At 42.1% G+C, this 15,161-nt stretch overlaps 1 protein-coding gene across 2 annotated transcripts; it reads right to left on the bottom strand.

Moving 5' to 3' along the window:
• Positions 1 to 483: 483 nt before the first annotated feature.
• On the bottom strand, positions 484 to 14,435 carry AQP4 (aquaporin 4). 2 transcript variants are annotated; one of them, XM_048938453.1, is made up of 5 exons: positions 14,251 to 14,435; positions 9,584 to 9,998; positions 8,518 to 8,682; positions 7,563 to 7,643; positions 484 to 5,062 (listed from the first exon to the last, which is right to left on the bottom strand). In XM_048938453.1, the coding sequence occupies exons 1-5, from the start codon at positions 14,316 to 14,318 to the stop codon at positions 4,784 to 4,786; spliced, it is 1,008 nt and encodes a 335-aa protein (XP_048794410.1). In that variant the 5' UTR covers positions 14,319 to 14,435; the 3' UTR covers positions 484 to 4,783. The 2 variants fall into 2 exon arrangements, with proteins under 2 accessions (XP_048794410.1, XP_048794412.1); XM_048938455.1 differs by lacking the exon at positions 14,251 to 14,435 and adding an exon at positions 14,077 to 14,181.
• Positions 14,436 to 15,161: the final 726 nt, after the last annotated feature.

Genomic DNA, 15,161 nt, shown 5'->3' with positions numbered 1-15,161 from the left:
CCCCAGATACAGCTACATCCCTACTTGTCTGATTGTCATGCATGTTTTAGGAGCTAAGCTTTGCATTCCAAGTAAAGAGCCAGGCATCAAAAAATATTATTGCTACTGGAGCCAATTTTGTTGCTGAAATTTTCCATGGGAGCTGGGTCTCACAATGCAGCATCAGCAAAAGGACTCTGAAATGCCTGCATCCATTCTATCACTTATACAAAATTTTAGCTCCTCACTATTCTATATGCGTTTTCAACCCATCCAGCTAAATCAGGGTTGAGTGCAGTGGTATAACTTTTTTCTACTTGGTTTTGTTTTCTTCCATGAAGATATTACATCTTTTGTAATCTCTTTCCTGATATACAACTTCTGCAGTACATCTAAGTAAGCGCACACTTCCAAACTCCTCAGATCTGCTATTTTCTGGATTGTTTATTTTCTATATATTTTGGTCATGAGCTTTGGGATTTTGAATGTTTTCAGTGAACAGATGATGCCTTTTCTTTTTTTGGAACAGACAATTTATTTGCAATAGAAGTGTGAGATACAGTAGAATACAAGTGGGAACCAGAAAATCATGTATTATTTCATAGTGTATTCTTCAGTAGATTATTCCAAACATAACACATGGAAAGTTTAAGTCCTACAACATTAGTTCTGATATGACAGTGACTAAACATTTTCACATTAAGCAACGTGGTGGAAAAATCATCAAACATAGTTTGCTCTACCTCGCTTGTCCTAAATTGCAAAGACTGCATCAGCATGATTTAAATTGTATAACTAACCACGTAACAAATAATTCAGTCTGTATTTGCATCATGTCTATTTGTAAGTCCTTGAGAAACTCAAATACGCACAGGTTGATTTGAGAGTCAGAATGTGTGGCATCCACATCTCTCACCTTGGACAGAAAGGTTCATAACATAAATTCTCACATATTTTCTTTAGGTTATAAATAGTGGATGGTATATTACATCCTGCATGTGTTACACAGACTTAAACTAAAATGTTGCAGATTTCAGATGCAACTGCTTTTAGCTAGCATTAGAAAGGTGAAAGCCCTATCTGAAGGCATTTATCTTTTTAGGCATCTACCATGCCCAATAATTAATAATTAAAACACATTTTGAAAAACTCATGTGCAAATACATGTGACAAGCCTAAATGCTGCATATGAGACGAGCCTTGCTTCTGCTTCCACTGAATGAAAAAACTCCCATATACTTCAACATGAGAAGGGTTTTTTCTTTCTTTTTCTTTTTTAGTGAAGATTTGGCTGACAAACTCCTCAGGATTTAGGCAACCTGAAAGGTATTTGTGTGCCTCAGTGTAAGCACCTTCAGCTTTCATCCTTTCTTTTCTGAAGTCTGGGGATTAAATATTCTGAATATGCTCGTTAATGTGCAAATGCAGTGTTGGAAACACCTGTGCCATCATGGAGGGGTATGAGATTCATTCACAATTTTTCCAGAATAATGGTGAAACACCTGTCAAGCTTACTGTGATTTATATCCACCAACATTAACCAGTACATATGCTAAGTGTTTATAACCCATATGAAGTGTTAAATAATTGTTTTTATAATGATGCCACTGCAAAGCAACTTAGAGAAGCACATACCCTTGAAGTTTAAAGCCGAGTCCTAAGGGGTGCTGAGGTGTGATGTTACTTGAATATACCTTGAACACCACAAATGGTGATCTCCCGTTGCGGGGTACGATGGGCTTTGGAGGTAGTTACACCTAAGGATTTACTTTAGGGTGAGTCATAAACCTCAAGTTGAATGCAAAATCTCCTTCCATAATTTACTATCTTGCTTAAAAGTGCTTGCTTGGGAAAAACTACGGTGAAGTGCATGAGAAGAGCCATCAGCTCCCTAAAAAGCTCAGCATCATTTTCTTTGCAGCTAATGACGAACTTCTCCACAAGTTTGATTCCATGGAAGCAGGAGCAAACCTAACAGTTCTCGCTTTCCTAAATTGACCAATGCGTGACAGCATCCTTTATCAGCTAATGGTCTCTTTACTTTAGTTTCTCTTCTTTCTCTCAATCTTTTCAGGATCCTCAGCATCTTATCTCCAATACTCTTGTTGAGTAAGGAGTTCCTGTGAGTAGGTTTGGTTCTGAGTGTTTTCCACAATTCATTAGTAAACTGTGTTTCAAGGAAAAAAATTTCCTAATACAGTTGGCCAGTACCATGCTCCTGCTATGCTCACCTCTGCAACAGAATCAGATGATGTGAAGAAAACAAATATTACGCAATTGGTGTAAAGGACCCTTAAGCATAAAGCAAATCACAGCTTCTTATTGAAATAATACAGCACCATGCAAAATCTGCATATTGTGAGTTTCTAAGGAGTACTTTTAAACACAAGAATGCAAAAAATTTTAACAAGCTGCTAGTGCTATGAATATAACGCTCTTCATTTTACCTGCTTAAGCCATGAAAAGGTTTAATCAAAATGTCCCTTTAACAAACACAGTGTTTGAAGAAAAAAAAAGCCAGGACAAATGTCTAGAGAAAAACAAACAAACAAACAAAAAACACACAGAACAGACAAACAAACAAACAAAAAACCCACTATTTTTACTCTTTGTGATTGAATCTATATAGGATGATACTTACCCATTTGAAAAAGGCAGACAGGAATCCAAACGCTACATCTATGTTGCCCATCCCCTGGAGACTCAGTTCCTGCTGTGGCTTAACTCTTATCTGTGATCCTTAGCTCTTGCTTGGCTCTTATCTCTGATTTGATACAGCAGGTCAAATGCCAGCAGGTCCCTAGCCATGTTCCTGCTCTTGAACCATGATGCTGTCCTAAGGATGTAAGCTAGGGACAACCATCAGCTGTTTTACCATATTCTGCAAGTACATGGCAGGAGTACGTCTGGCCAGGAGCAGGGCTGTCACTGGGTCACCCCAGGAAGCCCATGTGTGCCATGTGCTGTGCCTGCACAGCAGAGGCAGGAGCAGAGCCCAAATGCAAATGGTGGAAGAATCACAACTCTAGTGCTCAATGCAGGTAGCTTGTGCCACTCTCTAACAGGGTTTTTAAGGCAAGAAAAGTGTGATAGTAGGAGAATGAATACAGCAGGACATGCTGGAGCTATACAGTGCTGTGAGTTGGAATTGTCCTTGGATCACAGTGCACAGATTTCAGTTTAGCAGTGGTTTATTATCTCACTAGAAGCATCTAATTCCCTGCAATAAAGATTGCATGTAGAGCACGACAAAGAGGATACAAGTCTATTACAGCCCACAGCCAGGACTAATGCTTTTTTTCCCTCTTATTCTTAAGTAGGCAGGAATAGCTTTTCAATTTCAAAATAAAAATGACACAATTACAGTAATAATATAATGCTCCTGACTGGCAGCTGCATCTTGTAAAACCCAAAGCCACTGATCAGAAGCAAAAGCAGTAAGTAACAGCTTTATAGAAATGTTCCGGTGAGATGATTATGTCTATTAAAATACTTCTATGGGGGAAAGCCTAATTACTGATTTCATGTCCCCTTCCCTCAAAAACCCTTCAAGTGTTTGCATCTTTTCCTAACAACAAATAAAGCAGCCTTTACTGGAGATATAATTAAGACTAGATGAGCTGTGGAACAAGAAAGGATCCTGTTCAGCTAGTTAGGCATTAGTTACAACAGAAAGGCAGAAGCAGTCATGTTTTTATCCTCTGTTATAAAAAATACTCCTCAATCAGTGTTTGAATACAGTTAAAATTTAAAAACTCTCTACATTACTAATAAATTAAAAACCCCAAATCTCTGACCATCCTGTAAGAAAGTAGGTAAGTAATTTAAACTTTTAGTTTACATAAATTTGCCCAGAAATCTGTATTTAAACAAGTGCACTGAAAACAGATATGCCTTTTTTTCTTCTGATAGGTCTTGTTTGAGTTATTATGTAACAGGAAAGCCTTTATATTCTTTGCATGACCTTGAGAGTCTGCTAACAAGAAATGGTCAATAGTCAAACCCCAGGAGAATGTTTCACCAGATAGACAATGTCAGAAGTGAGCATGAAGTACAGTTAAACACTTTGTAGTCTTATTACGGTAGACTTCAACATTCAATTTCAGCATATTTACTCCTGGGAAGAGATGAAGGTAATACATTTATACAGAAAATCATATGAGTGAAATTTGATGGGTTGATCGAATTTTTTCTGGAGCCTATTAAAAAATAATTTATTTCAGAGGTAGTTTGCAAGGTAGTAGTGGCATATGTGAGTGGAAACAGTACTCCTTCGCTTGACTTTGGATAAAACTCTTAAATACAGTTGGTGCTGTCCCTGAACCTCACAGAGAATTCTTAATGGATAAGATGTTCTAATCAAAGCTGACAACAGTCAATTAAGTGTCAGAAGAACAATCTGATAAGTAGGTCTTCATGTCTATAGGCATTTCCTGATATGTCTTATCTGTCAATCTGAATGTTAAACATCTCTATCTTCGTCTTATTATTGACTGATTTATTAAAGAAGAATGCTTTCATCTCTTTTTGACTTTGGGGTTGTTCTGGAAAGAAAGGAAGGAAAATAGTAGGAACAACTCCTAATTTGGAATAATTCATGGGGAATCATAATTATAATGAAGTCCTAATATTCCAGCTGAGCAGATGTATGGTTTGTTGATGCTACTACCACACAGCTGCCTTCACCACACCTTTTAAGAAATGATAGATGCTCAGTTTAGAGAAGATCTGTTTCTTTAATAGGTGGAAGGATATCTGTGGACTCGCTGGCAGGCTGCTCTCTGCTTTCAGTGCTCCTTGCTAGTCATACAGAAGACAGCACCTCACTTGATGGATCTCTTCCCTTCTTGTCCTCACTCCTGTCAATATCAATCACATGGACAACGCCAGGCTTCAGAATCAGGTCGTCGGTCTCTACATGGCTCCTGGTGTCATCCACTTCTATGTATTTCCCTTTGGACGGCTGGGCAGCTTTACTGAAGACATCTTTAAAACGGCGCTTGAGCTCCACATCTGGGCAATAGACATACTCGTATAGAGCACCAGCAAGGACTGCTCCTATTATTGGTCCCACCCAGTAAACCTACAAAGAGAGGTGGAAAAAAACATTAGCATTAGGTTCCAGAGCAAATAAAGAAGCCAGAATCTCAGAGAAAAGCATGTCACTGCAGACTTCATTCAGAAAACTTTCTGAAAATGAAAAATGTCCTGGCCCAATCATTTAAACCAATTCTGTTTTCCAGAAATGCTTGGTCACACAGTTCATTGGATTTCATGGACTGGGATAAAATCTGACATCGTATCAGTTTACAAGGCAGAGAAGTCTAACTACCCAAGGTTTCACAGAAGGTGACGTAGAGTTCAGCGGTGAAGTGAATTCTCTAAACGGAGGCATGAAACTGGTCAAAAGGCAGTCTCTTAGGCAGTTAATGGCATTCGTTCCATGCATTTTTTCTTACCTCTATGCTTTCTCTCAGTCTCCCATCCCTCACATGCCTTTTGTCCACTTCAGAAATACTCTCTATTCACCTTGAATGTAATCACCTAAACAACCTCACATCGTGTGGGTGCAGATCTTCCCTAAAAATTCCTCTCATGCCAGCACCGAGAGAATCACCAGAGCATGTACCATATGAAGCAGAGGAGAAGAGGGAACTATGGTGATGTATCAGTGAGGTAGGGATGCTGTTTCCTTGATGTCTGAGAAAGATCTCATTCTACATATCTGGTTAGCAACCTCCTGGAATGGACAGGTTGAATAGCTTGTTGGGTTCTGCAACTTATTAACTATACCCAACAAAACTGAAGTTCAAGTTCTTCATCATCTTTAGTTGGATTAATCATAGATATAACATTTCTTGAGAAAAAAAGGCCACAGATCTTGGTGGGGTTGGGTATGACTTGTGAAATACTACTCTGTAGTTATGTACAACACACAGTTGCTCTGGCACAGTCTTTTTCTAGACTACCAAGAGTAAGGTGGTTGAGAAGCAGCCCCATATCCTCAAAGGAAAATGGGTTTGTCAACTTCAAACCTCTTTCCAAGAAGCCTTCTCTAAATTTTCATTGTTTATTTGCCAGCTGTAGATAACATATTTGTGCTGTTTGCAAGATGCCACACAAAATAAATACCAGTGTAGAAAACTGATCTTTCTGCATTTTTACTCCAAAACGATTACAAGATTGTAAGGAAGCAATGCCTATCCTACTGTATACATACAAGCAGTTCTACTTCAATATTTCAGACTCGCATTTCCAAAGAGGCCAAATTTGACTCTTGATCCAGAAGACTTCAACAGGCAGGCAGATATCTTATTATCTGATCTGATAAACAAATACGACTGACACACACAACTTTGGAGCGTACCTATCTATTTTAGTATGACATGCAGCAGTTCTGTAATATTAGTAGGTGCAAAGGCCTCTCATGCTAATGTTACTGCTTTGAAGGAGAAAAAAAAGGCCCGATTCCCAAATGACCAGCAAAGAAAGCTAAGCTTCTCCTAAAACTTTCTACATAGTAAATTTGTTTATTGTTTACAGCTTTAGTCGCAAATTACAGGCTCCCTCAGAGTATGGATAATTAATCTTGTGAAAAACTACAGCAGATTTTTCATAGGAACAAGCCACTCACTGATAACTGGGTAAATCTGCCTCAATAGGATAACTCTTGGGAACAAAATTACACATGGTATCGTGTTTGCAGAATTGGAGCCTCAGGGACTGAAAACAATGCTATTTCTGTTATTAGCTTCAGTGGGAGCAATGTGGGCTCCATACTTTAAAAATCAAGAAAATCCTTATATGTTCTGCAATACTCAGCTCCCACAGTTAGTACTAAAAGCATCCCTGGAAGTGCTTTCCCTGTGTTTAATTAGGTGAGGCTGAGCTGTGATCCATCTCTCCCTATAAAATGTTCATAAGTTTAGTAGTGGGATGCTACAGAAAGTGCAACACTCACAGTGTGTTTATTAAATTGTTTCCTGCACAAACACTCCTGGTTAAGCCAATCTGCTTTCTAATCAAAGCAGATAATATCTGGTCCAGCTCATAAAGACCAAGTTGCAACCCCTTCATCTCTTGCTGTGGGCATTTGCTATGGCAGGTTCTCCCTCTGGAACACAGAGGAGTCCCTGCTCTCATATTGTGTCTGCCCCAATTTGCCATAGAACCAGGTGAAATGTGAAGCCAACAGAATTACTTTCATAACTTCTCACCAGCATGACCTGAGGGTTTGCAATCTGCCTTGGAGGACTTTTTCTGTCTTACAGTTCAATCCTTCCCATCCTACTGGACTGTTTTGTTGTTGTTTGTTTGTTTGTTTTGCTTTTTTGGTACAGTGTTCTTCTACCCCAGTTACTCCCTCCACAAAATGGCCCCCCAGTAGCTAGATGCTATCCTAGCATGCTGCCTACCGCACTGCAGTCCTAGATGTGAACCAGGATTGTACTACAGTGGGTGGCAGGTCAGCACCTGTCTTCCCAGTGATGGTCTTGAAGGGATGTGTAAAAAATTGAGTGCTTTATGAAAAAATGTGATGGACGTTTGCTGCTAGGAGGAAGGAAGCATGAAAACAGAGTTACCCATTGGTTTTCCCATTTTCCCATGATGACAGCAGGTCCAAATGAGCGAGCAGGGTTCATACTGGCACCAGTGTAATTGATCTAAAATAGGACAAAATGTTGCATGTTATTAGAACCTCAAGGGTAGTGATTTAGTGTCTTTCAGTCCTTTTATTATGGGAAAATCTGTTATTGCATAGTGTCTAATCCTAACAATGGGTATTATTACTCTCCAGAGACTAATTACAAAATTAACAAAGCTATCACATGAACAGGCAGAAAATCTCAGATTTAGCACCCTACACAAGGGTGTTCAAACTGTTTTTGACATGGATCCATACAAAATATGAATAACATGTTTTGGGCCCCTCACTACAAGAAAGACACTGAGGTTCTGGAATGTGTTTGGAGAAAGGCAACAAAGCTGTGAGGAGTCTGGAGCACAGATCTTATGGGGAACAGCAGAGGGAACTGGAATTGTTCAGTCTGGAGAAGAGGAGGCTCAGGGGAGACCTTGTTGCTTTCTACAGCAGCCTGAAAGGAAGTTGTAGTACAGTTGCAGTTGAGCTCTTCTCCTAGGTAACAGTGATAGGACAAGAGAGAATGGCCTCAAGGTGCCTCAGGGGAAGTTCAAGTTGGATATTAGGAAACATTTCTTCTCCAAAAGAGTGGTGATGCATTGGAATGGGCTGCTCAGGGAGGTGGTGGAGTCACTGTTTATGGAGGTGTACAAGAAGCTTTTAGACACTGTACTAAGGAACATGGTTTAGTGAGAAATACTGGTGGTTGGTGGCCAGTTGGATTGGATGATCTTGGAGGTATTTTTCAATCTTGGTGATTCTAGGCTTTTATGATTCTATAACACAGCAGCTATACAGTTATAGCAGCTATAAAGTCTACAGAAGTTTCCGTTTGCTTCTGAAGTAAGCATAAAGGGATAAAAGCTCTATTTTTCAAAAAGAAGGCATTAACTTACAGCAAATAAATGTCCAATCGCAACAGAAAATCCAATTGCTAAAGCTACTGAACCAGTGACATCACTTCGTTTTGAATCACAGCTGGCAAAAATAGTAAAAACCAGCTGGAATGTAATTATCAGCTCCACCAGGAGTCCATGGCCAGCGGAAAGATCCCCATGTACCTGGAGGAAGGGAACACAGGAGATGAAGCAAAGGTGATTTTGTAAATCAGAAAGACACCACCTACATTAATTACACTTCAGTGAATGGTACGTAGTGAAAGACAACAACGAACTCTTAGAGGCACACATTCCCAACCCTCTCCTCCCCTTCCCTTTCTTTTTTTTTTTAATTTGAGAGCCATGGAAAATTACTGCTGGACTGACAACAGACAGCTTGCCAGTAACACCCAATGGGAACTTCAAAGTTAGACTGCAGAAGTATCCTTTATTTTTACACAGGGATTTGCAAAGGCTGCACTTCCCCTTCACTGTTTTTTTTCTTTTTTTTTTTTTTCCTTGGGAGTGCTGTAATTTACTATTCAATTATAAATTCATTAATTAGCCCTGACTTAATTAATTTAAATTTCAATTAAAATTTAAGCAGTGCACAGCTCAAGTGCATTTTTAATAAGTCCTGCAACAGGGCTAACTGATGGCATTTCTTATTAGTTTAGAACAAAGCTGAAATCTCAGTCACAATCTATTTCAAAAGTATGTCATTTTAAATTGATGTTTTTTCAATCCTCATCATAACGGCAGAGAATTAATTTCCCCTCCCCAGTCCATAAGAAAATGGCATTTCATGCATATATTATTTAAATTCTGCATGTAAATTAACATTACCTGCTGTCATCAGATTTAGGGAAGTTCTAGAAAAGTGTACTTCTATAAAAAGAATAGCTTAGATATAGTGTTGCATAAAGCCATCCTGGGGAGAGCTTTAAACCCTTTCTGGATGCTGTAAATAAACCAGCAAGCTTCTAAAATCTCTACTCGAGCTCTCTTTATTCTGTGTGATGCTGCTTCTGTGTTCTTAGGCTCTGAGTTACTCTACAGCACGCGCTGGAGCAGAAGTGATTACCGCAGTGACTCCCAGGCCTCCCACCACACTCGGTGGTGTGATGAGGTAGAGGATGCCAGCTCCCACGATGGCTCCCAGGCACTGGGCAAGAATGTAGAAGACAGACTTGGCAAGGCTGATCTTTCTTGTGCAGACCATGGCCACGGTCACTGCAGGGTTGATGTGGCCACCGCTGATGTGTCCAAAGCACTGCACCATGGTTGCAATGCTGAGTCCAAAGCAGAGAGAGATAAGGACCATGTCTACGGGCAGTGGCTTCTCTGATCCACCCCAGTTGATTGTAGAGCCAAGGCTGAGGAGGACAAAAATCAACATGGCCAAAAATTCTGCTGAAACAGCTTTCCAGAAGGGCTGAGTCCAGACTCCTTTGAATGCTACCATGATGCTCTCACACTTGCACAGTCGTCCACACTTACTGAAAAGGAAAACAAATCTTCATCAGAAATCACCAAATAAGCCTAATTCTCTCCTGTAAGAGGGTTGATATTTGGAAAGCTTGGAGGGGAGGCTCAAAGCAGAATACCCTTAGAAGGGAACAACACTGAACACATGCGCTGTCCTTAAAACATTGCTGGAGTTCAACAGTCTGCAGGATGTGGAGCAATCAGTCATCCCCTGTGATAAGTCTGTTCCTGTACCTTTGGTTCATGCAAAACAGACCCTTTATTTTTTCTTATGTAAGCATGAAAATAAATGCATTCTTCTATCCTAGGTGACCTCTGCCTAACTAAGAGCCCTACCACTTTCAATGGCCTGTTAACCACCATGCCCATTAAATTGGTGGATATCCTCTTTCACTGATCAAATGTGAACTTTTCACAAGGTAGGTGCAATAGTTCAGTAGAAAGCAATATTACAGAATCACAGAATGTCTTGGGTTGGAAGAGACCTTGAAACCCACCCAGTCCCACCCTGTGCCATGGGCAGGGCTGCCACCCAGCAGCTCAGCTGCCCAGGGCCCCATCCAGGCTTGAGTGCCTCCAGGGATGGGGCACCACAGCTTCTCTGGGCTGCTGTGCCGGCGTCTCACTACCCTCTAAGTAATGATTTTTTCCTGATATCTAACCTAAATTGTCTAAATTTAGGTTAAAGCAGTTACCCTGTTTCCTATTACTATCTGGAAAAAAAGTTGGTTCCCCTCCTGCTTGTAAGCTCCCTTCACATACTGAGAACTGCAAGGAGGTCTCCCCAAAGCCTTCTCTTCTCCATGCTAATCAAGCCCAAGTCATAGTCAAACAAGCATAAGCCCATACTGTAGTCAAAACCTAATTCATTTTTACAATAGAATAGTGATGGAAGGTTGCCTCGGGATCTATAAGAGGAAGTTTATTTTTCTGAACACTCACACAAACAAATATTTCAATTTGTATTTATACAAAGTGCAGTTTCTCCTTTCTGGATAAGATTGAATCCAGCCAGGAGAATGGATGCAGTCCTAAATTCTGACTTCTACATCAACCATGCAGTCAATAAAGTCTTTTCTGTTAGGCTAAGTGTGCAGAACAAGTAGTAGAACAGAACAACATTTTCTGCACATTTGGTGTGTACAAGTGTGTGTGGTAAAGAAAGAAGTGTCTTGGATTTTCCACTGTCTGGAAATGCTATTTATTAGTCTGCACACCCTTCGTGATGAGTTACAATCTTGCTAGATGCTCAAATACCTATGAAAGTGGGTCACCAAAGAAAAGTTATTTGTGGTATTAATAAATTAGGAGAATGAGCCAAAAGGGAAGCATTTTAATTAGTTTCTAAGGAATGCTAACAAGATTCTTCTTTAAAAACAAAAGCAAATAAAACCTCAAGCCCCTCCAAAAACAAACAAACAAACCAACAAAACAAAACAACAACAACAAAACCAGAACAGAAAACAAAAGAAAGAATACAGCTGCTTTGGGAACAGAATTTCAAGTGGAAGATGGATGAATTTATGTTCAGTTATCTAAGGTAACCGAGCCACAATGCATATTTAATACCACTTACATCAGAAAGAAGCATAAAATGCATGTCTAGTCATTTCAAGTTACAGCAAGAGGAATGGACCATGAATTTCTTAACGGTTGTGGAGAGTTAGAGAACAGCAATTTAATTCTGTGACTCAAGCAAATAATTTGTTTCTCTGTCTCATTTCTTACGCTAATTCTTTGTGTATTTTGGATAGGCCATTTGCACTCTCTCTCAGTTCTTTGGACTCTCAGATGAAAACAAGAATTACATTACATCCTGCAAGTGGTTGTTGTAAATCAGTTGTGAAGTGATCTGGCAGACTCAACTTTGAGCAAGGCTTGTTTCACTCAAAGAGAATAAAAACCAGTATGTCAAAAGTGAGAAGAGTCAATCCCCAAATCTGATTTTGTGTTAAGACAAACTGAAATAGTTTTTGTAAGATCTTATATTAACAGGCAATTAATGACCAGCTATCAAGATCCAACTGTTTGTTCAAAATGGCTCCAAATTCACCTCCTCTTGTGGTAATGAAACCACAGCTGTCCTTACCCTCCTTGCTAGATCCACACCAACAATTCAGTTCAGTGATGTGAGTAGGTCACAGTAGCAATATCTGTACTGAGAAGAGCTCAGTGTCCCAGAACATGTCCCAGGTGAACAGATCATGTAGGGATCAGTCATATTCTGAACCCGTTAAAATAAACCTGGTGCTCACTGGATGAGCATTACTGGAAGCAGCACTCACCTCTTCACACCTATCTTCATTGGGATGCAACACTGGTTTTTCCAAGCTCTAGCTTACACCTACTTTGGCGAGGTACAAAATAAAGCCTAGATGTTATATTCCAGACTTGATGTTTGGACTAGATGATTTTAGCAGTCTTTTCCAACTTAAATGATTCTATGATTCTATAACTTCCACAAATTTTACTACTGCTGAGGACACAAGGAGGGCACCAGATGTATTTGGAACATGGGAGGGAGGGATATGGGGACTCATGACTTTGTCCCAGTGTGCCTGATCATCACTTTCTGTACACAGAGAACTGCAGATGTGCCCAGCCAGGCACCCATCATGGAGATCGGACCTCATTCTGCTGCACCAACTGAGATCAGATGCCATCCATTTGGCCAATGTCATTTACAGCCCTCAAAATGCAAAAGTTCTACATGGATTTTTGTATGTAACTCAAGCACAAAAGTTTGTTCATCAACATAAATGAAGTTTATGCTTATCCTAAATAGCATACTGCATGGAAAAGAAAAAAAACAAAAAACCATCCCAAATGGTAGAACTCTACTGCCAGTCATACTTTGATAGTTAATGACCTAAGCACCTATTTCACCTATTTTAACGCTGTTTTTTTTTTCTCTGAAGCAGTCTGCTTCTCTATGATATTAACACCCAATGAAACATCCAGCTGTCACAGCAGAAGTTTTATTTCAAGCTGCACAACTTTATTCCCCACAGCAAAAATGAAAGAAAATTTAGCTCCCTCCCAACCACTCACATAGAAAAGGTTAAAACAAGCTTAATATCACTTTTTTTTTTTCCCTTGGAGTCCAGGATCTCACTTAAATTCAAAGGCTCTCAGCAACTTAGAAATCAATATTGTCTCCACTGCCCACTGTCCCATCATGTACACAATTAACTTCAAGGCCTGAGATGGGAAAGAGAGATGGCTGCCAGGTCTGAAGCTGATAAGAGACTTCTAAGATTTGCCATCAAAGTTGCAAAGCAATTTTTGGAGTAGCTGCTGCTCGCGGTTGCCTTCCACAAATAAAAAATATAACAGAAAACAGAGCGGCGCTTTCAGGTTACAGTCACACATCCATTTCACATGGCCACACTTGGAGCTCTCTGGTCTAGAATCACACAGCACACGGAGTTTGATGGGACACGGGGTGGGTGCCGCAGCTCAAGTTGCCGTCACGGTCTAAAGAGTCTGGGGTATGGGGCAGCCTTATTCTGGGCTCACTCACTGTCCAGGGCTACAGAGACTGTTACGGCTCTGAAGCCGCAACAATATAAATAATAACAAAGGCTTCCTAACAAATCCCAAAGGCACTTTTAGCATTCTCTCCTCCCGGCTGATGCCACTGAGGGCAGAGGCACAGCCCGGCACGGCACGGCAGCTGTGCGAGCGCGGCAGCTATACGCGCCGGCATCTCAGACGGACGCTGGGCACCCTTTGGCACACCGTCTCATTTTCCGTTATGATGTGAGCGAGCGGCTGACAAGGGTACCTGCGGCAGGTGGGAGGAGGGGGCAGGGAAGCCGCTTTCTGCGGGACCGGAGCTCCGCACACGCACCCCTCTCCACTCGCAAGCGGAGAATGAAACTTTTCGGGCGCGGAACGGAGACGCTCTGCAGCCCTCCGTCCCCACTTAGCGCACCCACGGGCGACAGAAATGTATCGCCTTAGTGTTGCCGGGCTAACCCTGCGAGCCACCGCACCCCGAGCCCCCCGCTCCCCGGGGGTCACCTTCTCCCCCGAGCTGGGCCACCCCTCACTCTTTCTCTCCCTCCCTCCGCGGAGCGCACTCACCCGCGGCGCGGGGCGGCCGCCCGGTCGCTCATGCCTGTCCGGCAGCGCGGAGCCGCGGCAGCGCGGGCGCGGAGCAGCGGAGCTCCCCGGGTGGGCGCGGGGTGGGCGCGGGGCGCGGGGGAGAAGGGGGGGCGCGGCTCCCGAGCGGGCGGCTGCCGAGCGGCGGGCCCCTACCTGCTGCTGCGGGAGGGCGGAGGGCGCTTGAGACGCTGCCGCCGGAGCCGCGGGTCATTTGCGATCATGTGAATATGCAGATTGGTGCGGGGGGTTCGTGGCCGCTGGCGAAATGAGGGAGCCGGGGCCGAAGGGAACCCGCCGAGATCCCGAGGTGGGGGCTGCGCGGCATGGGGAAAAGCTCAAAGAGCGCTCTGCTTCTTCCAGCTGCACGCTGGGCTCACAGAAATAGAGTGTAAGGCACTCTGCAGGCAGAGAACTTCGTCTGTCTCTTGTACCTACTGGTACCTCACCAGGTAACCTCACCAGCAACACTGTATGTTGCATAACGTGGTGTTCAGCTTGCTCCCCTTTGCAACGTTCAGCAAAGTTTTGCCTACTGTGGGAAATTAATGGAAGCCACTGTAAAGAACTGATGAAACTATGCTGCCCCATTGGGTTCTATGGATTTAGTATTTTTCCTATAGAATATTACCCTGCAATGAACAAGGACATCTGCAGCTCAGTCAGGCTGCTCAGAGCCCCATCCAGCCTGACCTTGAGTGTCTCCAAGGACAGGACTTTCACCACCTCTGGGCAACCTGTTCCAGTGCCTCACCATGCTCATTGTAAAAAAGTTCTTCATATCCAATCTAAATCTCCCTTCTAGTTTGAAACCATTTCCCATTGTCCTACCACAGCAGACTCTGCTAAAAGTCCTGTCCTCTTCCTTCTTATTGCCACTGTTTAGATACTGAAAGCCTGCTCTCAAGTCTCCCCGGAGCCTTCTCTCCTCCAGGCTGAACAGCCCCAATGCTCTCAGTCTGTTTTTGTAGAAGAGGTGTTCCATCCCTTGCATCATTTTTGTGGCTCTCCTCTGGGTGCACTCCAATAGGTCTGTGTCTCTCTTGAACCCCACATCTGGATGCAGT

Source organism: Lagopus muta, chromosome 3, assembly GCF_023343835.1.
Source record: "Lagopus muta isolate bLagMut1 chromosome 3, bLagMut1 primary, whole genome shotgun sequence".
Classification (NCBI taxonomy): domain Eukaryota; kingdom Metazoa; phylum Chordata; class Aves; order Galliformes; family Phasianidae; genus Lagopus; species Lagopus muta.
The sequence above is the reverse complement of the archived record's forward strand: the minus strand, read 5'-3'. Positions and strand labels throughout refer to the sequence as shown.